General features: G+C 32.6%; 3 protein-coding genes across 4 annotated transcripts; 1 reads left to right on the forward strand and 2 right to left on the reverse strand.

Annotated features, from left to right (window-relative positions):
* Positions 1–9486: 9486 nt before the first annotated feature.
* Positions 9487–10710, reverse strand: LOC133176270 (uncharacterized). The gene has a single exon (XM_061311415.1). The coding sequence runs from the start codon at positions 10708–10710 to the stop codon at positions 9487–9489; it is 1224 nt and encodes a 407-aa protein (XP_061167399.1).
* A 6982-nt stretch (positions 10711–17692) lies between these two features.
* Positions 17693–21527, forward strand: LOC133176205 (uncharacterized). The gene is made up of 4 exons (XM_061311364.1): positions 17693–17930; positions 20418–20485; positions 20738–20899; positions 21256–21527. Exons 1-4 carry the CDS (start codon positions 17722–17724, stop codon positions 21525–21527), a joined length of 711 nt encoding a protein of 236 aa, XP_061167348.1. The 5' UTR covers positions 17693–17721.
* LOC133176204 (putative nuclease HARBI1) lies at positions 21279–25685 on the reverse strand. Of its 2 annotated transcripts, XM_061311362.1 has the most exons (5): positions 25049–25685; positions 23888–24000; positions 22671–22782; positions 21900–22275; positions 21279–21315 (listed from the first exon to the last, which is right to left on the reverse strand). In XM_061311362.1, the coding sequence occupies exons 1-4, from the start codon at positions 25473–25475 to the stop codon at positions 21902–21904; spliced, it is 1026 nt and encodes a 341-aa protein (XP_061167346.1). In that variant the 5' UTR covers positions 25476–25685; the 3' UTR covers positions 21279–21315; positions 21900–21901. The 2 variants fall into 2 exon arrangements, with proteins under 2 accessions (XP_061167346.1, XP_061167347.1); XM_061311363.1 differs by lacking the exon at positions 21279–21315 and having other exon boundaries at positions 21864–22275.
* Between the last annotated feature and the right edge of the window lie 424 nt (positions 25686–26109).

The following is a 26109-nucleotide window of genomic DNA, read 5'->3' on the forward strand; positions in this document are numbered from 1 at the left end:
ACGATTTTTATCGCTGTAAAACATTGTAATTGTTACCAAACGCTGTAGTTTAAAGGATAAAATTATTCCAGTTACAAAATAAATATGTTTATTCTTATTTGATCTATAAAACCATTAAATGAAGATGACCTATAGAATGAATTACAACGGTTGTAACAAGCATACATGTATTTCCGTGCCAAGGCTATTCTGTGTAAAATAATGAGAAAAAAAAATTACAAAGGTCTGTGGACGTATTACTTGAATACACTCGTATTCAAAAAAATTAATGCAATAATATATTTATGTGTCTTTTTATTTTTTTTTTAAATTGATATTATTATTTTAAACTTACAAAGCAAATACTTACTTATCATTGCAACCGTCTGGAATCGTCATTGGTTCTGCAATATTAAAGCTGATACCAAGAACAAAAACACACAAATGAAGAAACATAGCTTCGATATGACTTGACATTATTTTTAGTTTGTTTAATTTCAGCCTTAAATACTTTCAGAATTTAACAAAATCACTTCATATGTAAGTATTTCCTATCATTAAAAATTATTTCATGAGAGCATATGCAAACAATTAATAGCAAGGAAGTTTGTACTGTATGAAAAACCTGATTATGAATTTATACATTGTATATTTTATTGCTTAAAGAAACCCTAAACATTAATAAAAATATTTCTTGGATTTTGGGAAATTTCTAATGTCTAAAAAATGCACATATTGAATCTTTCTGGTTCATTTTCAGCATGGTATATCTACTACATTTCTCCAGGAAAAATGTTTTAAAAACATTGCAGTATGTGAAAAGATATAACTGCTGTTTTCTTGCATGTTGTTGACAAAATTCGAAAAGAAATAAAACAAGGAAAGATGAATATTTAAGTCATATAATATACAGAAAGAGTTCTTTTTCAAAAACAAAGCATCTCAAATCAACCCTTTGATTGATTGATTGATTGATAGATTGTATGTTCTTTTACGTCCCGTTCGAGAATTTTTCATTCATATAGAGAAGTCACAATATACCGGTGTAGGGCTTCAAATTTAGACTTTACTCGGCACTCAGGGCCATTGAGAAGTAATTGAGCATGGATCTTTATCGTGCCAACGCCGGCAGTGACACGAGGCAACGGTTTTTTAAGGTATGATCCGAAAGACCCGCAACTTTCACTTCAAAATGCCAAATGGTTGGCGAAGGAACAGTTGTTACCTATTTTTATCGACTTAGGTCAGTATCAGCTGGAGCTCGAACCCAGGACCTTCCGGTCACGGAGTCAACCTTTTGAGAAATGATGGAGCAAAGAGCATTTTTCGTTATTAAAAGTATACGCTTTTCATTCCTATCTCTTAAAGTTTATATTTTAGGTTAACTGTGTGTGTGTGTGTGTGTGTGAGGGAGGGTGTGTGTGTGTGTGTGTGTGTGTGTGTTTATGTGTGTGTGTGTGTGTGTGCATGTAAATGTGTGATTAATCATTTGTAATTTTGCACATTTTTCTGCAAACCTTGTATATTCAGAGTGCATTTTTTTTCAATTTTCAGACAGAAACAAAAGTTCAGGTCGCTTCAACATTCCTAAGTTCATCAGGACTTTGTTTATTCTTTATGAGTCCTTATTACAATCTGTCTACCTTTCTTTTAAGTGCTTTCTATGATTTACTATGCTAGACACTAGGTATCTTACGGTGAGAAAATGGGAACACAAACATAAAGACACATATGTAGATAGTAACATTTAACCCTATAAAACAAACATTTGAAGGTGACAGAAAAAAAGTGAATGTTAGAAATATTTGATACTGCATACATTTCATCACAGGCATTTTTATGCAATGACCTTTTCCTCTGCTTTCACTGAAAGTTACAATATTGATTTGGGACCGTCCGTCTGTCGCTCTGTCTGTATGTACATGTCCATGTTACACTTTTGTTTAAAAAACCTTTGAGCTGTTGGAATAGCAATATCCTAACGACAAAGGAAGATCCCTATTGATTTTTAGATCAGAAGGACAAAGATCCGGGTCAGAAATGCATACGTTGCAAAAATTTCCCGATGATAAATCTAGTTTTCTTTCTTTTGCAATAAAACTTCGTATCACAACTCCACATGAATTTTTTATCAATTCATTTCCCAGATCCTAATCTATAATAACATATAAACACTAATATCTAGAGAAAAAAAAAGATAAGGCAACTGCCAAGAATGGGGCCCTGACTAAGCTCCTTCTAAACACTAATAATTTTGTCTCTATAAAATCACGCAGGATGTTTCAAATTTAAAAAAGATATTCCTTGAATACAGGTATTTTCAACAAAATATATGAATACAGAATACATCATGAATTAAGGTATGAATCATACAGGCTTGGGGCAATGCTAAATACAATGGTAATGCATTGCAATGCATTACTTGAACTCGAAGTAATGCTAGTAATGTGTAATGCCAAAAAATTCCATTACATGTAATGGTAATGTAATGCATTACTTTCTCAAATCCAGAGTAATGCTGGCATTACATAGCATTAAACGCATTTTTTTTATATACCTATTTTAGAAAACTGAAAATGGACATGGAAATTATTGCCTAAATTATTTTTTTTAAATAATAGAAATGAATGAAACAAATTAACCTATTTAAATAAACTCTCTGTATCTATTTAAATACATATTTATTCTGTTGAAATTACAATTACCACACATTTAAATCTTCATACTTAATTCAGATCAGATTTAATTTCAAAGAATATTTTAAAGAGTTTATTAAAAAAAATATCCTTTAAAAATAATTCCGGTATGAGGCACACTAATTAATCTACGCTGTAAACTGATAATTGTCACTTTTTGAATAGACTGTCATGAAAACACACAATGCCTCTAAGGTTATGTAACAATTAAAACAATATTTTGATTTGAAAAGTACTCCAAAAATCAGCCCCTTTCTACTGACTGTGTTTATGAAACAATAATTGAGCTCGTCTAGCTTGAGCTGACCATAACAAATCCGTTGCACCAAAATGAACAGAAGACAGGCATTCTACTTTTAGAAGAGCAAAATGTGCAATCCTGTCCAACCCTTTTTACAAGTTTGTAAATGCATTTAATTTTGTCATAACTTAAGGTGCTATATGTAGATCAAAATAATCCTTATGTGTCATATTAAGTTAAGTTTTAGTTTTGGGGAGGCAGTAAATTGCGCCAAAAGTTAAACTGCTTTATGACATCAATAGTTACACAAAAAGTGCATATTGCACATATTTTTATCTGATTGGCAATTGAAAGTTCGAACTTCTTATGAATAATAAAAAGATATGTAAATTATTTACAGTGTAATAAATACAAGACCTTGAAATTAAATTTGAATTATCATTCATCATGTTTAGTTTTGAAGGGACGGGATGCATGTTTATGAAAATAGTTGCAAAGTTTGGTATTTTTATTTTGAAAGCCTCCAAAAGTAATGGTAATGATAATGTATTACTTTTTTAAAGTAATGGTAATGTAATTCATTACTTTAAGAAATTAAAGTAATGGTAATGGTAATTTAATGCCCAAATTCTCGAAATAATGGTAATTTAATGCATTAATTTACAATGTAATTTACCCCCAGCCTTGAATAGCTGTCAATAGAGGGATCCACAATACGTATCACAGTCTATTTGCCCCCCCCCCCCCCCATCCCCCTCTTTATGACAGGAGTACTGAAGTCAGGTCTCTTCTCAGAAGTACTTATACAAGATAAAAATTATTTTGTACTACATTATTTTAGAAATATTTTCAAAAATCGTACACTCAATGTTTACATTTAGATAGCGTAGTACTGAAGACTAGAAGCAAATTGATTTTTTTTACTTGATTGTATATGTCTCACTTAAAGAGTCTATTCTACAAAACATTTTATGTTTATATATTCTATATGCTACATAAGTAAAAAGAAAATGTAGAGATTTAGTTTTATCATTTTTTTTCATGGAAAAATCCAACAAAATTTTAAATGATAAAATTGCGCACTTTTTAAGACAAATTAAGAAAAATTCTATCATTCAATATTCGAAAATTTATATTGAAACTAAAGTCTTTTATTTTATTGATTAACTGTAAAAAAAAAAAAAAAATCGAAATGTGAAGCTTACCTCAATATTGCAAGGACATCCTTAAACAAGACATAAGCGTGATTAAAACGTGTGCTGCTTTCAATGTTTACATTCTACATCGGCTATAGTACTTTTGCGAGAAGTGCTGACTTTTACAATAGACGTTTTACTTTTACACTAGGACAGTATATGGAAGCTCTTTTGCGATATGAATATTAAGCTTAAAAGTTAATTAAATGAAAAATAATGGGTCAATTCAAAGCACATATTACGTTGTCTAGGAAGGGAACGGCAACCACCCTGCCCTCAACCCCCTCCCTTCCCACACTGACCAACTCCTGCTTAGTTTTTCTTCCGGAATGTGTTTTTCTTCCTTATTTGATCCCTTCAGAAAATGAGATTTAAAAGGGGATACCAACCCTCACGAATAAATAATTTAAGCAATGTAATTCGGCCTCCCATCCTCTCTTGCGTTGATTGCATACCAGTTAATTATGTAAGTGCCCCAAACAAAATACCTACAACCACTAAATTAAGGTTTTCTTATCTATTATCCATTCCGTACTTCCGTACATAAGGCAAGTTTAAATGTCAAGTAATCCGTCGACTATAAAAGTCAGAGCTTCTCGCAAAAGTTCATTAATAGTCCACCTCGTGATATGTCACCGATCAGTGTGTTCCGTTTAATTCTCTCCGATTTTTTCCCAAGCAAAATTTAAAATTAATCTTTGTATTTTTTTTAACATAATTATTATCGGTAAGACATAAAATTGATGATGTATATATCAGTTTAGAAATAGCAAGCGTCCGAATAATACATTCAAGCTTTACCAAAAAGAGTTCATTTTCTCCGTTTACAGGATTCAACTTTTTTTTTCCATTTCATGATATATTCTCACTCAGTTTTTATTGTAGGATTTTTCTTTATCGTGACCTTAGCTGCAATAATGTAGCCTTCTCCGATATTTTTTTTTAATCTGATTTTTTTTCTCAGGAGAAGGCTACAATTTCACAGGCTCTCTGCAATGATGCAAATATATATATATTTTTTTTTTTTTGAATACGGGCTACTGCACGCAAAATAAATTGCTTTCGCATCCAACTTCCTTCAAATATGATTGATTTTTTATTCATTACCAACAACCTAGCCCTTTATACGCTAAAACAAGCGTGATGTACTGAGACTTGCGCTTGAAATTTAGAAAGGCTTGATAAAGTAAATGTCGGTGTTGAGAAATGCTGAAGTTGTATGGTATCACTTAACTACGATGAATAAAAGCATTCCATATGAAATATTTTTCATAAACAGTGATATTTGTGCTTAAAAACAAAGCAATTCCTATATAGATCCGCTCCCTAGATTCCGAATTCTCATTGGCTGTCCCAAAATATAATCGATCAAGGTCAGTAAACATGGGGGATGAATTCAAGTTGTGATATTGACATACACGAAAAATAACCGATATATGGATTATTCTGTTTATTTTTGGAGAATTCATGTCTTACATAACTACATTTTTTGAGTTCAGGTAAGTAATGTTAACAAAACAGCCATTTATTGATGATTTGAGTCAAAATCAGTGCGGGGGTGTATTACTCCCGCTCTTGCACCATTATGGAGATCCTAAGGACTTGTAGCCCCCCCCTCCCCCCCCCCCAAAAAAAAAAAAAAATCGGAGAGGGCTACATTATTGCAGCTATCGTGACCTAAATAAATACCTTAACATTTAATTGCTTTGTTGGTAACTTTAATTACATAAAGCTCGTCAAACGAGTTTTTCATATTCCCAAGCAGAATACATTCTATTTTAGTAATATTAATTTTATTAGAACCAGCACATTTGCAAAATGCTTTTTCTTCATCTAAAGTATTCTTCATGGAGAATTCACCCTCTAATGCTACCGTTAAGTCATCTGCGTGTTGGATATTTTTAACCTCGTAATTATTAATTGAGATACCGTTAATGTTACGATTATTTTGTATTTTAATTGTTATTATTTCAGCTACAAATAGGAAAAGGAGTGTAGATAGGTGTATGACTGTACAGGTAGCGATGTACGTATTGTCGTTTTGTACATATTGCCGTCGGTGACAATATCTTTCTACCCTCACTGCACATATTGTTTTCCATCGGTACATATTGCCGCCGACTGAAAAGTTACACGTGTACATATTGTCGCTGGCGACATATTATGTGATTTACCCAAATTCCACATATTGTCGTCCCACTATGGTGGCATATTTCTGCCCCTTGTGTGCAAGTTATTTTTCTATCAAATATGTCGACATGCAAGATAAATATGTTGACATGCAAGATAGTTATGTCAACATGCAACATAAATATGTTGACATGCAAGAAAATTGCATTCAAATAAGAATTATAAAAGATCTTTAAAAAATCTCAAATATAGCCCACATGTGACATCCAACATGCAAGATGCTACTTATTTATGTCAACATGCAAGTTATTTATGTTAACATGCGAGATAAATATGTTGGCATGCAAGTTATTTATGTCAACATGCAACTTAGATATGTAAACATGCTACTTATTTATGTCAACATGCAACTTATTTATGTCAACATGCAACTTAGTTATGTCGACATGCAACTTATTTATGTCGACATGCAACTTATTTATGTCAACATGCAACTTAGTTATGTTGGCATGCGAGATAAATATGTTGACATGCAACTTAGTTATGTTGACATGCAACTTATTTAAGTCAACATGCAATTTAGTTATGATAACATGCTACTTATTTATGTTGACATGCGAGATAAATATGTTGACATGCAACTTATTTATGTCAACATGCAACTGAGTTATGTTAACATGCTATGCGGGTTAAGCAGGGCTCATGATCATTGTTAATAGTTAAAGTGACTGCAACCTAGCAGTCTACAATGACCCATATAGCTTAAACAATTAAGCTACATTTTTTATGATTTTCAATTACTTTATTATGTTTCTTTAGTTTGGTGCCGATACACGGTTTTTGTACCATTTACACATGCATTGTCAAAATACTTGCGTGTATCTGAACAACTCTGAAGTTTTGATATGCATGGTTGTTATTTTATGAATTTTGTTATACCCTTTTCACTCCACATGCTTACATTGTGCTCCCGAGAGGAATTATTTTTAGACAACTTGTGTACATTATCTTAATCACCATGGTTTATATATCATTTTCAATGTGCATTTTGTTTGATTGTTTACCTCAAAATAAATTAGTACCCGGTAGTTGATTTTTTTTATCAAGACACTTGAAGATCATTTTCAATAGCATCCAAATTTGCCACATTTCTCTAAAACATTACCTTTTTCAGTTTTATTCAAATTGAATATTATTAATAAATTCATTTTTTCCCCATATATGATATCTAAATTAAAACCTGGTGAGTTCAATGTAAAGAGGGTATTAAAAAACAACTTGCTTTATCAAAGAAAAATAACAGGGTGTTTTAATGTACCAAATGACTCATCTGCGTTACATTTGCTAATTTCAAATTGAAATATTTGGAACTTTATTAAGACTCTTAACGCAAGTTTTTTGATATTTTATTTAAGTGATCTATTATGATTTATTGTCATCGATTTTAATTTCCCCCCCCCCCCCATATTGCCACGTTTTTTTAATTTGGTTGCAATAGTTCAATTAGAGAATTGTATTTTAAAAAAAAAAATAAAAATAAAAAAAAAAACAGTTTTTTTTTGTATTTCATTTCAGTTAGTCTTGTGATTTATCAAAGTTCAGCAACATTTATTTTTTTTAAGAAGTCTTAACAACCCTTGTTTGATTTTTGTAAAATCAGTTATGCTTCCAAACCGTAAAAATGTCGACCGCATTGAAGCAGTAGCGGATATATATATATATATATAATTTTGAAAAAGTAAATATCCAAAAAATCACAAATCCATGTAAGTTCCCGAAGACCCAGGAATGGCGACAAAGTTTTCAGTGAATATGATCGATTTGTGATTTCATTTGGGATATATACTTTTTTAAGTATGATCGATTTTCAAAATGATAAGATTTTGAATTAAATGATTAAATTTAAATGCAAAAGAAATTATGTGATACACAACTATGAACATTTGTGCGTGCGTGCAGATTCGTTACTACCCAGGACATGTGCAATGAGGCACGGTTCTGGGTTTTTTTCTGTCGGTAAAATTGAAGTTGATTTTAATGATCGAAAATTTATTCAACCAGATATTGCAGTTTAAATTATTTTCTATAATATGAGGTGGACAACAAAGTATAAATTGCATTTCCTTTCATAAAATGTCCTGGCGATTCAGAAACGTGACCATAGACAATAAAACGTTTTAAGGGCCCCTCTCTGCGGCGCCCTATAGGAATTAGTGTGTCCATCCGTCCATCTGTCCGTCCGAGATCTCTTTTAAAGGGTGTGCATTGACCTTGAACTATAAACTATGTTTCAAGGTCTAAGGTTAAGGTCATTGCAGAATTGTATATGGAAAATCTTTGTCCGGAGCACATCTTTTCTCCCCTTGGTCCAGTCTGGTTCATACTTCCACAGAGTGTCTGTGGTCAAAGGATGTGCAGTGACCTTGAATAATATTTTTCACTTGCTTAATCTTGTTCAGAACCAAAAATAAATGGCTTTTGGTAAGGGGTAATGAGACTGAAATAAAAGTTTTATGCCAACTGGACAATTTCTAAGTTATAGGTCAAGGTCAAAGCAAAATTCTCTGAAATGCTTTTCATCCTATTGTCCATTATTTGAGTGGGGCCCTATGTGATGGTAGACATCTCAATGATTCATGAATTCAGTGAAGTTCTACATGAAACAGTTTAAGAATAAAAGGTATGAAGTGCAGTTAACTAATTTAATATTTTAAACAATAAAAATGGTAATATAAAATGTGACCAAAATCGTAACAGTGTCCTTTTTAATGTCAAGTAGGTATGTTCTGAATGAGGGAGAATAGATCTAGAGCTTTTATTATTTACAGGTGCATTATTTATGACAGCTTCATTAAAAAGGAACAATTCTTTTTAATTTTTTACCTTGAATTAAAAGTTTGACCTAGTTATCTAAAAAAAAATGCTGACCAAACGCATTCTTTATTCCATAGGAAAATACGCTTTTGTACTCTTACTTCAACACTCAACAGTACTCATAACAATTTTTTGAATTCATTATGATTTTTGACCTTGACGGTTAAAGCAGATTTCAAAAAAAGAATTACTAATATTATGTACTATTAATAGACATACTTTACTGGAAATACACATTTGCAATTAAATACACAAAACCTCGCAAAGATACAATTTCTCATTCCTTTATCAAACAATATTCGGAACATAAAGAAAAATGTACCTCCTTAAAACAACAAGAGTCAAGTAAATGTATGTAGATACATGTAATTTATAAGCGATCTACATAGTCTTTTATTCGGATAAAGAGTTCTGTTGCTTCTTCTACAGTGTTTGGTGTGTAATTCAAACCGTTTTCCATTCTTATTTGAGTACCAATAACTTCAAATTCCATTGAAACACCATTCGCAGGAGGGTAGGCACAATATTCTTGTTCTATGCCATTCAGATTATCAGGTAGAGGCATTTTGAAATCTCTTGTTTGGTAAATTTCGGGATGAAAATACATAACATCTGGTTTTCCAGACGGACAATCTGCATTGCGGTTTCTTCTAATTGTGTGTTCATTCCAATGCTGTATAACTCTGTTCAATTCGCTGGTGATAATTGGTAAGAAACAATACCTAGCACACTCCAGGTGGACTATGTCGGAGGTGTCAAAAACACCTAAATTATCCATATCCTTAAAGTAATTTATCCAAAAGTTGCCACACATTTCTCGTAAACACCGCCAAAATCGCTCTATTCTTGTATTTCTATATGACGATCCATACCTAAAACTTGACAGTCCTTGCAAGGGATCCTGGTGATTCCATTGCAAAGCGTATTGCAAATCTCGAACTATGGAGTTCTCAGTACCCCTGTCTGCGTATACGACTACAGGAATCCCGTTTATTTCTTTGATATAATCTATATAAAATCTGGATATATACTCAAGGTTTTTGTTAGAATTGCAAGCTCTGAGCCAGAGAATACGTCTTGAAAAGCCATCTACACAGCCATGAATGGAAATTCCGAATGGTTTTAACTTGTCCCAGCCATCTAGATGAACACAAAAATTAGGCCCTTCGTTAATGTACCTTCTACGCTGAAGACGACGTTGTCTACGCCTTATTACACCTTCTGCGTCCAAAACAGTTAATGCAAGGCGCACCAATTCACAAGACACATTTAGGTTATAGTCGATTAGCAGACGTCTCCTCATTCCTGTATAGCCTATGTCACCGCCCGAGCCTGAAAGTTCATGTAGAATAGCCGTTACAATGTCCTCCAAACGTGGCTGGTTGTTTCGTCTCGTCAGATTCATTTCCCTTAAAACTCGATGAATTTGTCTTGCACTAAGAGCAATGTTATGTTTGCTCGCAAGAAATTCAATGATATCCTGAATAGTATAACCAGAGTGGTAATAAACAGCAATCATTTCATTCCTACTGAGAGATAGTCCGTCCACAACCAAGCGTTGAGCCAGAGCAGGTGTATAAATATTTTCACTCATAGTATTTTTGTCGCTGAAAAAAATGGGAAAAATACTTTATACACAATGAATTTTTGTTTTGCTTTCTACATGTGTAAATGTATATCAAACTAAATCATTCTATAAATACACCATGATTTGGCATGTAAGAGTTTATTATATAAAAAAAATTGCAATTCAATTAAACTTATGTAAGATAGCACTGCGGATTTAGAGGGGGCAGGGGGCCCGGGCTCCCCCTTTTGTGTCCGAAATATACATAAGATTTAATAAATCAATTTTTTTGGTGTGATCATGGGCCCCTACCCCGACCACAAACTGGTCGGGGCCCCCCTTTTCAAGATTCCTGGATCCGCCACTGAAGATAGTGAAGTACTAAAAGTACTATGTTTGATCAAATAATAGCTACATGAAGAACACATATTATTTAAGAATTGCACACTCTGACCAAAAGAGATATTGACACCAAGAATTATTCTCCTTAAGGATTATACAAAAGACCAGATTAATCAACCAAAAGATCTTCATTACATCCAATATCAGTTTTATATCAGATCTAAAACAAAGTTTTACCTTGTCAGTTGTGTAGAGACCAGATGAACGTTCAGAGGTTAAGCTTTTCATTTACTGCAACCACAGATTTTGATTAAAATATACCCTCATTTAAACAAACAGCATGCCATCATAAATAAGTTGCATGTCGACATAAATATGTTGCATGTTTACATAAATAAGTTGCATGTCAACACATTCATCTTGCATGTCAACATAACCAAGTTGCATGTCGACATAAATATGTTGCATGTAGACATAAATATGTTGCATGTCAACATATTTATCTCGCATGTCAACATAACTAAGTTGCATGTCAACATAAATAAGTTGCATGTAAACATAAATAAGTTGCATGTCGACATAAATAAGTTGCATGTCAACATATTTATCTCGCATGTCGACATAACTAAGTTGCATGTCAGCATAAATAAGTCGCATGTCAACATAAATAAGTTGCATGTCGACATAAATATGTTGCATGTCAACATATTTATCTTGTATGTTAACATAAATAAGTTGCATGTTAACATAAATAAGTAGCATCTAGCATGTTGGATGTCACATGTGGGCGATATTTGAGATTTTTGAAGATTTGTTATAATTTATATTTGATTGTAATTTTCTTGCATGTCAACATATTTATGTTGCATGTTGACATAACTATCTTGCATGTCAACATATTTGATAGAAAAATAACTTGCACACAAGGGGCAGAAATATGCCACCATATCCCACAGATATTGATGCCTGAAGATTTTTTTTTTTTTTTTTTTTTTTTTTTTTTTTTTTTTTTTTTGCAGTTTTGTAAATGTAATTGTTGTGTAAATCACACTGACGTGTCTCGTATGCTATTTCTTGAAGCGTGATCGTGACGGTACATTTTGTCGTCCTGTTTATATTTTTTGCCGGCGACAATGTGTACCTACCCTCACTGCACATATTGTTGTCCATCAATACATGACAATGCATGGCAATGCTTCTATATAAATATGACTAATCATTGTTTTGCTGTTTTTGAGAAGATTTTTAAAGAATTTTCCTATATACACACCTATGCAAATTTTTGATCGCCAATTGAGACCCCACCCTATTCCTGGGGTCATGATTTGAGATTAATTTTTTGTTTGTTTCTTTGTTGTTTAACGCCCCTCTCTATATTTTGTTCACTCATACGTAGATGCCACCACTTACCGGTGCAGGACTGCAAATTTAGACCTATACTCGGCCCTCAGGGCCCAACCCTTTTCCCCGGGGTCATGATTTGAAGATACTTGAATCTACACTACCTTGGAATGCTTCCATATAAACATCACTAATTTCGGGCCTACCGATATTCTCAGTGGTAGATCAAGAAATTTCTGAACTGGGGGGGGGGGGGGGGGGGCGGTTCAGATGTCAAAAAGAAAATGACATATGTATGTGAAGGTGTGTTAGTGTATATTACTGTATATGTTAAGTAAATTACTTATTTATGAAATTTTACCTGTGGATTAAATATATGTTAAACAAACAACCCCCCCCCCCAAAGGAAATCAAACTGGGGGCGGTGCGCTAGTACTATATTTGCTTTTAGTTCTCTAGAAGATTTTTAAAGGTTCCCTGTCTATATTCCTATGTAAAACTTCGATAACCCATTGTGGACCCACCCTAACCCTGGTGGTCATGATTTGAAATTTGAGTTTTTTTGTTTGTTTCTTTGTTGCTAACGCCCCTCTCGATATTTTTCACTCATACAGCTTGCCGGTGGATTGCTGCAAATTTAGACCTATACTCAGCCCTCAGGGCCATTGGGCATGGGGGATCTTTTTTGTACCAGCACCTACAAATTTGAACGAACATGTATACTATGTAATGAAGCTTTCATATATATATCATCTCTTCTGACCCAGTGGTTCTTGAGAAGAAGATTTTGAAAGATTTTTTTCCCCATATATTCTATGAAAACCTTTGATAACCTATTGTAGTCCTACCATTCCCCCTTGGGAATTGATCTGAATAAAATTAAATCTACACTTTATTTTGAAGCTTTTACATAATTTAGCTTAACTGACACTGTGGTTCTTGAGAAAACTTTTTAAAAAATGTCACTTAATTTTCACTAATTGTTAACTACTTCCCTTGAAAGAGGGTTTGACACTTCATTGTAACAAACTTGAATCTACTTTATCCAAGGATGTTTTGTGGCTGTTTGGTTGAAATTGGCGGCCCAGTAGTTCTTGAAAGGAAGCTGAAAATGTGAAAAATTTACAGACAGACGGACGACAGACAAAATTTGATCAGAAACGCTCACTTGAGCTTTAAGCTCAGGTGAGCTAAAATATCAACCCCAGTATCAATCATTTCGGCCCATGTATAACAATAACGCAAAAAATAATTTCCAGATGATCATTACTACTGATCCACAAAAAAAAAAAGAAAAAGAAAAAGAAAAAAAAGAAAAAAAAAAACAATTTCCAAGTGTATATAAGTAGAAAAACATGGCTGATTTATCAGATTATCTCAAGAATTAAGGTATCTTGACATATCATAGTGATGTACACTAATGCTGGGCACAATTTTCTAAACAAAACCTTTTCTCGCTACAGTTTTACGAGTTATTCTAAATAAATACAACTTTATTACTTATTTATCTGCACCACAATTTGTGTTTCTTTTTATATCTCTCTCTCTCTCTCTCTCTCTCTCTCTCTCTCTTCACGACATTATAGTAAATATTCTTCAATACATTTTATCGGCGACGAAATGTGCAAATGTTCACAGTACATATTGTCGCCGACGACAAAATGTACCGATGCGCGACTGTACATTTTTTTGTCCAATTTGCAGGAGGATCGTCTCTGTACATATTGTCGCCGGCTACAATATGCACCGATGCACCGATGGACGACAATATGTTCAGTAAGGGTATGTACATATTGTCACCGACGACAATATGTACAAAACGACAATATGTACCGTCACATAGAAAATTTAAGTACTATGTGATATACCCTCAGACATAGCTGTCCAATCATTAAATCAGACAGAGTGAAAGGAAAACCTATATATCCCTTGTAAGAACCTGATCATACACGTTACATAGGAAATATTTATGAAATCTCCTCCTCAAGACCAACTAAGCCATTATTAGTCATATATACACAGAAGCAACCTTAGGTATTGTAGAATCAAGTTTGTTCAAATCATGACTCCCCCCCCCCCCCCCCCAGGGTTGGGGAACAACAGAGGGTCAAAGTTTTGCATAAGAATAAATAGGATTCGTCTTGAAAAATATGCTGCTTAAGAACAGCAAAGCCATGATTAGACATATTATTATAGGAGCATCCACAAGTAGTGTAGATTCAAATTTGTTCAAATGTACGTTTGGTAGGGTGGGGCCACAATGACCAATCAGAGTTTTACATATAGAGATAAATAGGAAAAAAAAAATCTTTAAAATTCTTCTGTTTAAGAACAGGAAAGTCATGATTAGTAATATTGATATAGAAGCATCCTGAGGTAGTGTAAATTTAAGTTTGCCCCCCCCCCTTAAAACTTTTCAATATACTGAACTGATTTCTGCTTCTTCCTAGCCAGTGTGCTCAGGTGAGTGATGTGGTCCATGGGCCTCTTGGTTTTTTTTTTTTTTTTTTTGTTTTTGTTTTTTTTTTTTTTTTTCATTTTTTACTAAAACTTATTTTATTTCAATTTTATTTTATTTTGAATACTTTAAAAAAGAATGTTGAAGATATTAAAATAAAAGGTTTCGGAAAATTAATTGAAAAAACGGTAATGTTAACTGATCTCCCTGAATGTGTTGTTAATTCTATATAATTTTAAAGGTGTATTTTATTTCCCTAGTTAATCTTGATAAATTGAACTTTATATATCTTTTAGATTATAGATGTCTTTTTTCAGCTGATGAGTGTTACCAAATAGAAGAAAGAAGTGATTCACTGTCACAGGACTTAGGACAAGTTTTGCCCAAAAATAATTTGCCTTCGTAAGTAATTGTCCTCAAATATAAACATGTTGGGATACATAATTGTGATAAATATACTAAATTACTCCTGTTTATATATCATTTTTAAAAGCATTTTTAATGCAAGTTAAAGAATATGAAAGCTGTTCAATTATCAAGTTTTAACATCAGATTTTTTGCCTGAAAGAAGATTTCAAAAATTACAAAATTATTTACCTGAGAAAAAAACTTGAAAAAGTTATAATCTTTAGCTTCATTAACTCTGAATAATTTCTCTTTTGGCCTCTCTAATCCATGCACATGTTACGGGTAAGATGAATCCAGGTTGTTTCTTTTTGAAAATTATAGTTTCATGCAGGGAAGTGTTTTTACATAATAAATAATGAAAAGTTCTTTAAACCCATGTAGTAAACTTGTATGCCTCCTATGTTCTAAGTGTTGACTACTTAAAGTAAATACACTAATAAAATATTTTTAATTTCTCTCTCCCTCTACTGTCTCCATCAATCAAAACAATTATAATATATTTTCTTTGCACAAAATACTTTATTTGAGGGATGGGAGAAGCTTTTCTTCAATCATTTGTGACAGATATGTTGTGTAAATGTCTATTTTCATTTCAAGACTGGAAAGACTTGAAACGGCTTATGAGACATGTATTTCTTTGTTAACATTGTTAAGTTGAATGTAGAAAATAAGGCTAGTGCAAGGGTATACGCTTGTTTTACGAGAAAAAGTGATACACATTAAGAAAGGTTAACATCGTTTACCCGAAAAGTGCTGGGAGCTAGTTTATGCTGGTTGGAAGTACTGTTAAGGAAGATCGATACTTTGCGGATCTGGTTTTAATTTTATAAGCGATTATAAAACTCTGGATATCACCTTGTCTATTGAAATGTGTTTTTAATGAGATTTAGCAATACATCAAGTATATAATTGTTTATAACAGTGTAATTGTGGATACAAGACATTTAATATACATTATTTATGGACATTCAAACATTGCACTCCGTCCGTTGTATCTATAAGTCGTTTTATACACACACAAACACAATCATTTTAATTGCTTGTATGGACAAAAAATATTTCGTATTTTTCATACAAATTGAATTGAGATTTAATTTTATTGATTTTAAGACTGCATCATCTTATTATATTTTACTTTTTTCAAATTTGTAAAACTTGATATCCCCAAAATGGGGCTAGAAATGTTCACTGTTTTGTAAAATTTATGCGGCCATCCATGATGAAATATATGTTTCTGGTAACCTGGATATAATTCTAAATAATTTTAAAGAAAAAAGAGCATGTAATCGGTTCAGGTTTTGAAAATTATTCAAAATTATGGTATTTTGTGATTTTTTTTTTTTTTTTTTTTTTTTTTTTTTTTTTTTTTTTTGGGAATTGAAGGACGTGGGCAGATTAAAAATCAATTTGTTAATGTTTTCTAGTGAAAGTCTTCAAAAATTCTCTTGGCAAATGAATATATTTGATTTTCAACAATTTTAATCTAAATATGATGTGCTTTGGTGAATAAGTAAATAAAATATGAGATCATACTTCTCTTTGTAATTTTTGGCTGTTGAAATTCGATAGGTATGTATTCTGGGGCAGGTTGTATAAAAACGCAAAGGCATGTGTTTTATGGGCTTTTTGGTTAGTTTACGAGATATTTAAGGTATTCAAATGAAAAAAAAAAATATTTTGACAGAAAACTTTGAAGGTCTGGACCTATCTTAATTTTGCAGAAAATGCGAACAATAGCTAAAAATTCCCATTTCGCTTTCATTCTGTTAAAAATAAAAAAAAAAATAATGATATGCAGATCAGAATACGTACCTAGCACTTTTCAAAATATACACTGTATAAACAATTGATATTCCATATCTCAGCTCAAACAGATTTATCTATGCCCTTGCACTTTTGATGTAAATTTGGAATACGCTGATCTTGCCAGCGATATTCTTTATATTCCTTGTCGTTGTGCACCTCCATTGCGACCAAATAAATTCATTATCTATATAACTGTTTTAAATAAATTATTTTCCTGTTTTGATGATTAGATTTAAAAATAGGCGATGGTTTCATATTCAATAAAGTAGTTTTGTAAATATTAGATCAGTTAATCTACGCCTTTGGCTCCGGGGCCATAAAACTTAGCCAGCTCACTTTTGAGATCAATCTAAAAATCTCAGATTCCGGGCTTAACTTAGACCGTCTCACTTTTAGTGTGCCATAAAGGCAGAGTGAGCTCATTTCAAATTTCCTCACTTGAGACAGAAACTGAGACCAAAACCGAGCAGGATATCGAATGAATTGTGGGATATTGTTTACATGTGACAGTGCCACGCCCACTAAGTATTGCGCAATAATGAAAAGTATAAAAATAAAATTTAAAATAAATACTGTTTTTTGTTCTTTATGCTTACTATATGTTAATTGTTACGTCATTTTTAATAATTGACGCCACTGACGTCATCAACGGTAATTAAAGCAGCAGGCAGCAAAAAGGAAACATGGCAGATAATGATATAGAATTTCTTTTAACAAAAAATAATGAGGAAAAAAACGTTAACGAACCATACTGGAGTAAGCTAGAAAAAGAAATATTATACGAGGAAGCAAGTCAGCGGGTAGGTGTTTTGGACTCAAAGTTTAGAGGTGCCCAGTGCGGCATATCAGAGAAAAATCGCGCCTGGGAAGAGATAACAGCAATTGTCGATGCGTAAGTATAAAAACTTTCTTTAAGATATTTATGAGGGATAAACAAAATCATACTTAATATTATATCTGCAATCAGCAAATTTTTTGGGTATATTTTATTTAGCTGATCCATGTTAGCGAAAAAAAGAGTTTGGAGAATGGGGGGGGGGGGGGGTAGAACTCATAAAAAATATGAGTTTTTAAGAAAAAAGTTCGGGTCTATCATTTAATAATTTAAACCATTAATATATATTGTACGTTGTCACGGACTCCGTCATTTTTTTTTTTTTTTTGGGGGGGGGGGCTAAAATGTTTTAAATATTCTGTTAAGGTATGTCACTCGTCAGCTTTTTAGAAAAGTTCAGGCAGAACCTCTTACTTCAAAACTATTTATTAAAATTCAGTTTTTATGACATATTTAAATGAAACAATGTAAATTGTTCAACATTCAATGAAAAAACTGCTCAAAAATTCATAAAGAAGCAAGATTTATGAGGGACTATTTCTTGTGGTGGAAGGATATTTAGAAGAAAATTCTTCAAATCAACACATTTGTTAATTTTAATATCTTGGAACTTTAGCCTCACATATTTTTACTCAGAGAATATTTTCCGTTATGATATGCTAGGAATATTAAATATAGGTCTCAATTTATATTTTTATAACAAATTTTACACCTTCCCTCAACAAACTTTGCCGAGAAATGAAGATATATTAAAGAAGTCAAGATAAAATTAACACCGTTTTTTGCCTGAAAATCGCATATTTTGACCAATATTTCAAAATTTACATCACTGACCCCAAATTTTTCTTTCATTATTTTAAACTACTCGATACTTTAGACTGATCAGCACTTAAGTCGTAAAAAGTTTGATACAAGAAAATATTTTATTGCCTATTTAGATTTTTAATACCCCAAATATGTTACTTTTTTAGTGCAAAAAGGTCACACAATAATTTACGCGCATTAATTTGCAAGATTTGTTCAATGATAAATATTATTCAAACTATTTTACGTAAAATAAGATTATATTTATTGCCATGGTTACATCTGATAAAATATGATAAAGGTTAAAGTGATTAATCAAAGTGTTAAAATTTAAGTGCAAAAAGGTCAACTTAATTGTACCGTAGATCAGTAAGATGCACACTGACCCCCTGTTTTCTCTGCGATTTTGAGTCATACTATACGAGTACTTATCCAAAATATACTTCTAAAAAAATCCTTGATATAACAAATTTCACGAGTGACATACCTTAATGCATAATTATGTGTATACTCGATTGTTTGTTTGTTTTTATTATTATCAATTCGGAGAGATGTTTTTCTTAAACTTATTCTTCCTACCACCCCCCCTCCCCACAGAAAACCCAAACATTATAACACACGTTAACAAACGTGAACACAGAGGAAAATATATCAAAGAGAAATAAAATTATTATAATCATTATGGAGGACAGACTTACTCATTAACCCGTAAGATACAAGTATGTTTAATGAGCTACTCATTTTAAAAAATTCGGTAAAATTGAAAGGTATGCCAAGTCCTGTGATTAGAGTCAACTTGCAGTTGCTAATTCGTTACAAGATAATTCAGAGAATTTCTGTCCCCCGCTTAAGGAAAAAAAGAAGAGCATGTTCAGATTAGGGGGGGGGGGGGGGTTCGACTCCCCCCCCCCCCTTCCGCATTTGCAGAATTATTAAATGTATGTACTGAAGCAAATAAAAAAAAAAATGCCAATATGGATATATAGATTTGATTGCTTATTCTTTAAAATGTGTACAGAAGATTCTTTTTATGTAAAATATTTATCACACTGTGATAATGATTTTATGAGGAAGTTTGTACACGCCATAGGTCATAACTTCTTCACTTCATATGCTATATACTATCATTCAGTAAATCGAAAAGAAAAAACCCAGGATCATCCGGGATTTGAACCCGGGGCCTCTCACATCCTAAGCGAGAATCACTGATACCCCCAGATCATTGAGGAACTTGACTTTCCAATGAATCAAATGCAAACAGTAGGTCACATATACGTGTTTTAATCACGTTCTATATTGTCAAAACAACACATAGCAGGCCCGTAGGAAGCAATTTCACTTTGAGGGGGCACAACCATACATTTTCATTTGGGGGGGGGGGGGGGCACTATCAACTACCAAATTCCTTGACAAGCAAAAAAAAAAAAAAAGGTCAGCAGTGTCTAGTTTAGCCTTTACTAAACCTTTTGACCTAAAAATCAATATGCGTCTTCTTTAGGCCGTAGGGAGTTGTCATGTAAAATTTAATTGCAAAAGCTTATAAAAAATAAAAGAGAGACAACTCTCTTTGAGATAGGACTTTGGGGCACCAGACAGGGTATTGTTCTTTTTATACCCCCCCCCCCAAATAAAATCTATATGACATTAACATACATTTTTCCTAAAGAGATAATACATTAATGCAAATTCCATAAATTTTTATTCTATAATGTAATGAAGATATTTATCATACTTATTCAGAAAGGGGACCACCAAGAAAAGAACAATGAAACAAGTAAAAAAACAATGGTCAAACATGAAGCAACGAGGTAATCATTAATTATTACTTTATAGTCTGCAAATAATTTGATAATGTTTTTTGGCATATACCAGTATGTTACACACCTAAAGGGAGAAAGATGGGTTAATCAAAAATTAAAAGATGGAAAAGGGGAGTGGGGGGGGGGGTACAAACTTACCCGTGGCTACATCTATGATATGAGTTTTCAGTCATAATCAAGAACTTTTAGCATTATATTATACTTGATTTTATTATATTCAATTATTGCCATTTTTTGCAGCTAAAAAACTGAATAGTCAGGGGAAGTATCCTGTAACAGGTGGAGGTCCAAAGCCTCCGTCTCCCTCCCCAATAGATGAGGCTGTGCTCTCTCTCCTATCTGGAAGACCCTCCCTGGAGGGTGTTGAGGGAGGTTTAGAAACACAAAACATCCCAAATTTATGTCAACCGGGTAAACAAAATCTTATTGGAAATTAAAATAAATAAATAAAATGTGCCTGTATTAATTTTGCTTAATAAGCTAATAATACACTGACATTGCGAATTTATATATATATATATATATATATATATATATATATATATATATATATATATATATATATATATATATATATATATATATATATATATATATATATATGTATGTATGTATGTATGTATGTATGTATGTATGTATGTATTTATAGATGTAATATATATTTAATACCAAAAAAAAAAAAAAGAATTTCTATCAAAAAAATTTCGTTATGTCAAATGTAGAACAACAGTCAGTGACCAACAAAGAGATGAACGTAGACGAACCAGGACCATCAAGCTGCAGCACAGCACAGTCCACTACTCTCCAGACAGAGACATCTCCTAAAGATACATCCAGAAAAAGAAAAATTAACATTAATGACATACATGTAGAGGTTTTATTTGCTGAGAAAGAAAAACTCAAGTTAGAAATGGAATATATCAAACTAAAAATGAAGAAAGTGTCATCAGAAATTGAGCTAATAGAAATGAAAAAAAATTCTCTGATGTCATCAAGCTGTCTGTCTCTTTCACAGTTTACAGAACTGTGAATGCAGATTCTTATCTGGTCAGATCTGATAGGAGATATTGCTCTGAACATGAAGATTGATGAAATTAATGAACTTAAAGAATTTCATCTTTACTGTGACTTTACATGTGTAAGCACTTTTATGGAGTAATTGTTTTATTTTATAATAATTAAATGGGCCTAGATTTCACGTCTTATTGGATATACAGTATGTTAATTAATTCATTTTCATATTTTAATAGATTTCCATGTTAATCACTCTGAGTATTTGCCACTTGTTATGATGGCATTTTTTTAAGAATGGCATCATGAAAACAACACATTAATTATTGTAATAAGCATTTCAATTCCTTTTGAATTGTTGGCTTTAGAAATTATAGAGAATTATACTCACTTTCAGAAGTAATTCAAGGCTATATGGTCACGTACAGTTTTGCCATCACCTCCCAAGTCTTCCGCCTCATCCCACTCATCATTTATGATGATGTCCGCATTTGGCAAAATGTCTCCTCGCATAATACCGATGTTGTGTAAGACACAAGAGGCAATGATGGCAACACAGGCCCTCTGGGGTGACACTCGTAATTCAGTGTGTAGACATGAGAACCTACGCTTAATGATGCCAAATGTCTGCTCTATCAACACTCTTGTCCTACAGTGGGCAGTATTAAACCGCTGCATATGAATCTCAGATGGGTTCAGGTATGGCGTCATCAGGTAGGGTTTAAGGGCATACCCTGAATCTCCCAAAAGTATTCCTTGTATGTGTCCTGCAGTGGGAATTAAGTGAATTTCTATTATGATGATAAATTGAATTAAGGCCTTATTATTTTTTTCCTTAATATGTGATTTTCAAAAAAGGTATATGCTTGTCATTAACTTTCATTGTTTTTACAGTCAAGGTATACGACCTATAGCTAGCATGTTTGTACAAACAGAGTTTTCTTATAAATATAGCAGAATTCCTACTCTTAAAAATATTTGGAAGCATATAAATTAAGATTTTCAAAATATATTTTTTTCCAAAACAGGAACAGATTGAATGATTTTAAATTTCAATGAAAATGATAACTGAAATAAAAAAAAAAAAATCATTTAATAAGAAATGCAAAACTGCAATTCTCAGACAAGAATCAAAGAGAAATTGATAGTCATAACAAGGTACCATTTTCAAATTCTCTACATAACGCAGACTCTTTGAAAATTCTGGAATCATGGACTGATCCTGGCCATTTAGCCACAACATTTGTGATGGAAAAATCAGGGCCACATATCATCTGCAATAACATAATAGATATCATGGTTCTTGAATCTATTGTCATATCTAAGGACAAATTCTTAACGAAATTTACAAAGGGTCACAGCTACAAATATAGCTATACAACAAGTAGTACCGGTACATCTTATGTATGCAATGACCTGTATAGCTATAAGAACTTCATTTAAAAAATAGATAAACTGCATTATTTGGAGTATCAAGAAAATTGATCATCTAAACTATCTGAGATTTGAGAGGAAGGGAACTATGCTTAAAATCTCCATAAAAGTGTGCATTTTCCTTAAAGGAGATGGGTGAACAAGGTGCGCAGAATGCCTATAGCTTCAGATATATAAAAATCATAATCAGTTTGTGAATTTAGTATTTAGAGTAAAGTTCTCATTATTGAAATTTATGAAATTATGATAAACAAATTTTCTGAGGAAAATTTTTTCGGAAAAAAATTATTGTGTTTTTGAAATAAATTATGTCGTATTCGTGGGGTTCGAACTCTGGCAATAAAAATCTCGAGTACCGTTTTTCTTTGAGACTAACACGCTCACCATTACGCTACACAGCTCTTGACGAATTGTGGCATTTAAATCATGTTTGTGATATGACTCTTGACTAAATGGACTTCAAGTATTTCTCGTAAAGATGCGAATGTTGTGTCATAAAAGTGTATTTTTAAGGTATAGTGGGTGTTTGCTCCATGTTTTTGTTGACCAGAAAATGTATATTTTTATGCAAACTTTGAAGTTAAACTTTGAAAAATATGGAGCAAATACCCACTCATATCGAAAAATTGTGTTTTAGTATGAGAAAATGATCCTTTTTGCCATCTCAAGTGTGTGTATGCAATTTCATAGGCAAATAATTTCAATCTTAGTGAGATTTTTGCAAATTGTGGAGATTTTACATAAGGTATACTTTAATTTTAGATGAAATATCAAAATATCAAAGAAGATTTTGGTTTAATTGAGATTTAATTTTTCACCTTCATGCTTGTTGCACTATATTCACTGTGCTCGCCTTGTTCGCCCATCTTCTTTTACTTTACATGTAAACCCAAACAATAAAAAAGTTTTAAATATAAGTTTTAGATTACATAACTTGTATATTACCTGTACATTTAGGGAATGGAATCCTTTCCTGTTTATAAAATCAGCTTCATTATCCTTTGGAGCTTTTATCTTAATTTGAGTGCCATCCACACACCCAACCACATTTGGGAATCCTATGAACCAAATATAGTTCATTTAAGTTAATTCTCTCAAAACCACGATGACGTAAAACGGCACTACATGGTACATGGACCAAAAAACAAAACAAAACAAAAATACATACAGATAATGCAATGGTTCAAGCAAAAAAAATTTTCAAGCAAGAATTTTTTAGCGTGATTCTAGTTCAGCTAGAGGGAAAGGAGACCAATGTACAAAGTTTTCTTTTTCTTTTTTTTTTTAAATCTGGCCTGAAGTTTTAACATATTTAGCAGGTAAGTTAAAAAAATCATATTGTTTGGCTTATAACATAATTTCCAGTTAATTTTTTTCCTCAAATACCTAAAGCATTACATTACATTCTATCGGTAGATGATTTTACACGCAAAAAAATTTCATTTCAAATAAATTCAGAGTAAATTAATAGCAACTCCATTTTCATTAACCTGTCCTACTTTTTTGTGCACCCTGTGTAATATAATTTCAAAATCGATTTTTATTAACTTTTGTGTTTTTATGTGGTAGCTCAGTCGATGAATGCTGCAAAAAAAAAAGGGGGGAGGGTCGTTTATCCTTTATTGACTTGTGCTCCGTCACTGAATACTGAAATGGGGGAGGTTCCCTAATTATCCTCCTGTTTTTTAGTAGAAGTACATGCATCATTCAATGAACTACTAGTCGTCTGCCGCAATTTGCGTTTCATGCCCATTTAGATTTTATCACATTTTTAGAATGGGTTTGAAAAAATCACTTTCTACAAGATTTATTTCCCCTTGTGGTAATTCTTTTATCAATGGAGTATGGATGGAAAACAAAAACTACCGGGTATACAGAGGATGCCGATACTGATCGATAACGAAAGGTAGATAAAGATATATAATTGTTTTTTAACTTCAATGCATTTATTAAGATGCTTATTTTATTAAGTAAAGGGGAAAAACATACAATTTATTGTGCGATATGACATATGTGCACCCATTATTAAAACATAGACAGAGTAATTTCGCGTTGAATGTGAAATGATAGTTTGTATTTCATAAAGAGGGTGTTAAACACATGTACCTGCAATATCAAAAAATCTACTCTTGAATGAAGATAGGTCCATAGGGTATTTAATGTACCTCTGTGCGAAACCCGCAAGCAAGGTACACACACGGCGAGCGGCTCTTCCAGTCGAAGACTTGGCGATTCCCAGTGGTTCACCAACGAGATTATAAAATGAGCCAGTGGCTAGGAATCGTAGGGCTACCAGCACTTGTAAAAGCGGGGGAAGGGCGGAGTTTCTCTTTGTAGGTCTTACAAGATCATCGTACAACAATTCCACAAGGAAGAGGATGGTAGCAGGCCTGAAACGGTATTTAATATAGACCTCATTCGGCTCCAAATCCTCCAATGGATTACTTCTATCCTTGAAAACACGCGGACGTGGAGCCTTTCTCTGCCTTTGAATGATGTTGAAAATATTCAACCTCGCTGCCGAAGACGCCATATTGAAAGTGAGATCACAAATTAAGAAGTTAGACACCTTTTAAGTTGGCTAACTTTTTGAGCTCAAGAGTGAGACCAAACTAAGAAACTGAGACTGAGACTGAGACGACAATTTTTTATGGCACACCTAACTTGAGACTGAGACCAAAATCTGAGACCGTCTCAAATTCTGATCTCAAAAGTGAGCTGGCTAAGTTTTATGGCCCCGGAGTCTGGTTCACTTGTTCTGTGTCATGTCAAGGCTGATGACGTCATTTATGACGAAATATGTTCTTCTTTTACTCGGCAGTATTGTTATCAAGTGTTGTTATTTTACAAGATTTTATAAATAAAAGATATAATAAATGAATTCGAGTTGTTATTTACGCATAATCATGTGGTTAAGTTGATCTTTGTAGCTTTTCAAATTTTTCATGCCGTCACAAATTAAAAAAAAAAAAACAAACAAACAAACAAACAAAAAAAAAAAAAAAACCTAAATTGTTAAAGTTTTTGCTTTTCATACATATTATGCAATATTCATTCTTCATGAAAGAATTTTCTTTCCATTCAGTCAATATCATGTGTTTGTTTTAGGATTATTGTAAGATTTATGAAAAATATGAATAAGGCGAAGTTTTGAAAACTCACTGCAC

The sequence above is a fragment of the Saccostrea echinata genome, unplaced genomic scaffold, assembly GCF_033153115.1.
Source record: "Saccostrea echinata isolate AGI-Se365-2 ecotype Australia unplaced genomic scaffold, CSIRO_AGI_Sech_v1 ptg000072l, whole genome shotgun sequence".
In the NCBI taxonomy this organism is placed as follows: Eukaryota; Metazoa; Mollusca; class Bivalvia; order Ostreida; family Ostreidae; genus Saccostrea; species Saccostrea echinata.

Excerpts from the sequence above, each read along its gene's own strand:
- LOC133176205 (XM_061311364.1), top strand. The coding sequence starts at position 17,722 with ATGGCAGATAATGATATAGAATTTCTTTTAACAAAAAATAATGAGGAA. Across the intron at positions 17,931-20,417 it reads ATAACAGCAATTGTCGATGC|AAAGGGGACCACCAAGAAAA; the intron begins GTAAGTATAAAA and ends ATACTTATTCAG. Across the intron at positions 20,486-20,737 it reads GTCAAACATGAAGCAACGAG|CTAAAAAACTGAATAGTCAG; the intron begins GTAATCATTAAT and ends CATTTTTTGCAG.
- LOC133176204 (XM_061311362.1), bottom strand. The coding sequence starts at position 25,475 with ATGGCGTCTTCGGCAGCGAGGTTGAATATTTTCAACATCATTCAAAGG. Across the intron at positions 24,001-25,048 it reads TAGATTTTTTGATATTGCAG|GATTCCCAAATGTGGTTGGG; the intron begins GTACATGTGTTT and ends TTTGGTTCATAG. Across the intron at positions 22,783-23,887 it reads TCCATTCCCTAAATGTACAG|ATGATATGTGGCCCTGATTT; the intron begins GTAATATACAAG and ends ATGTTATTGCAG.
- LOC133176270 (XM_061311415.1), bottom strand. The coding sequence starts at position 10,710 with ATGAGTGAAAATATTTATACACCTGCTCTGGCTCAACGCTTGGTTGTG.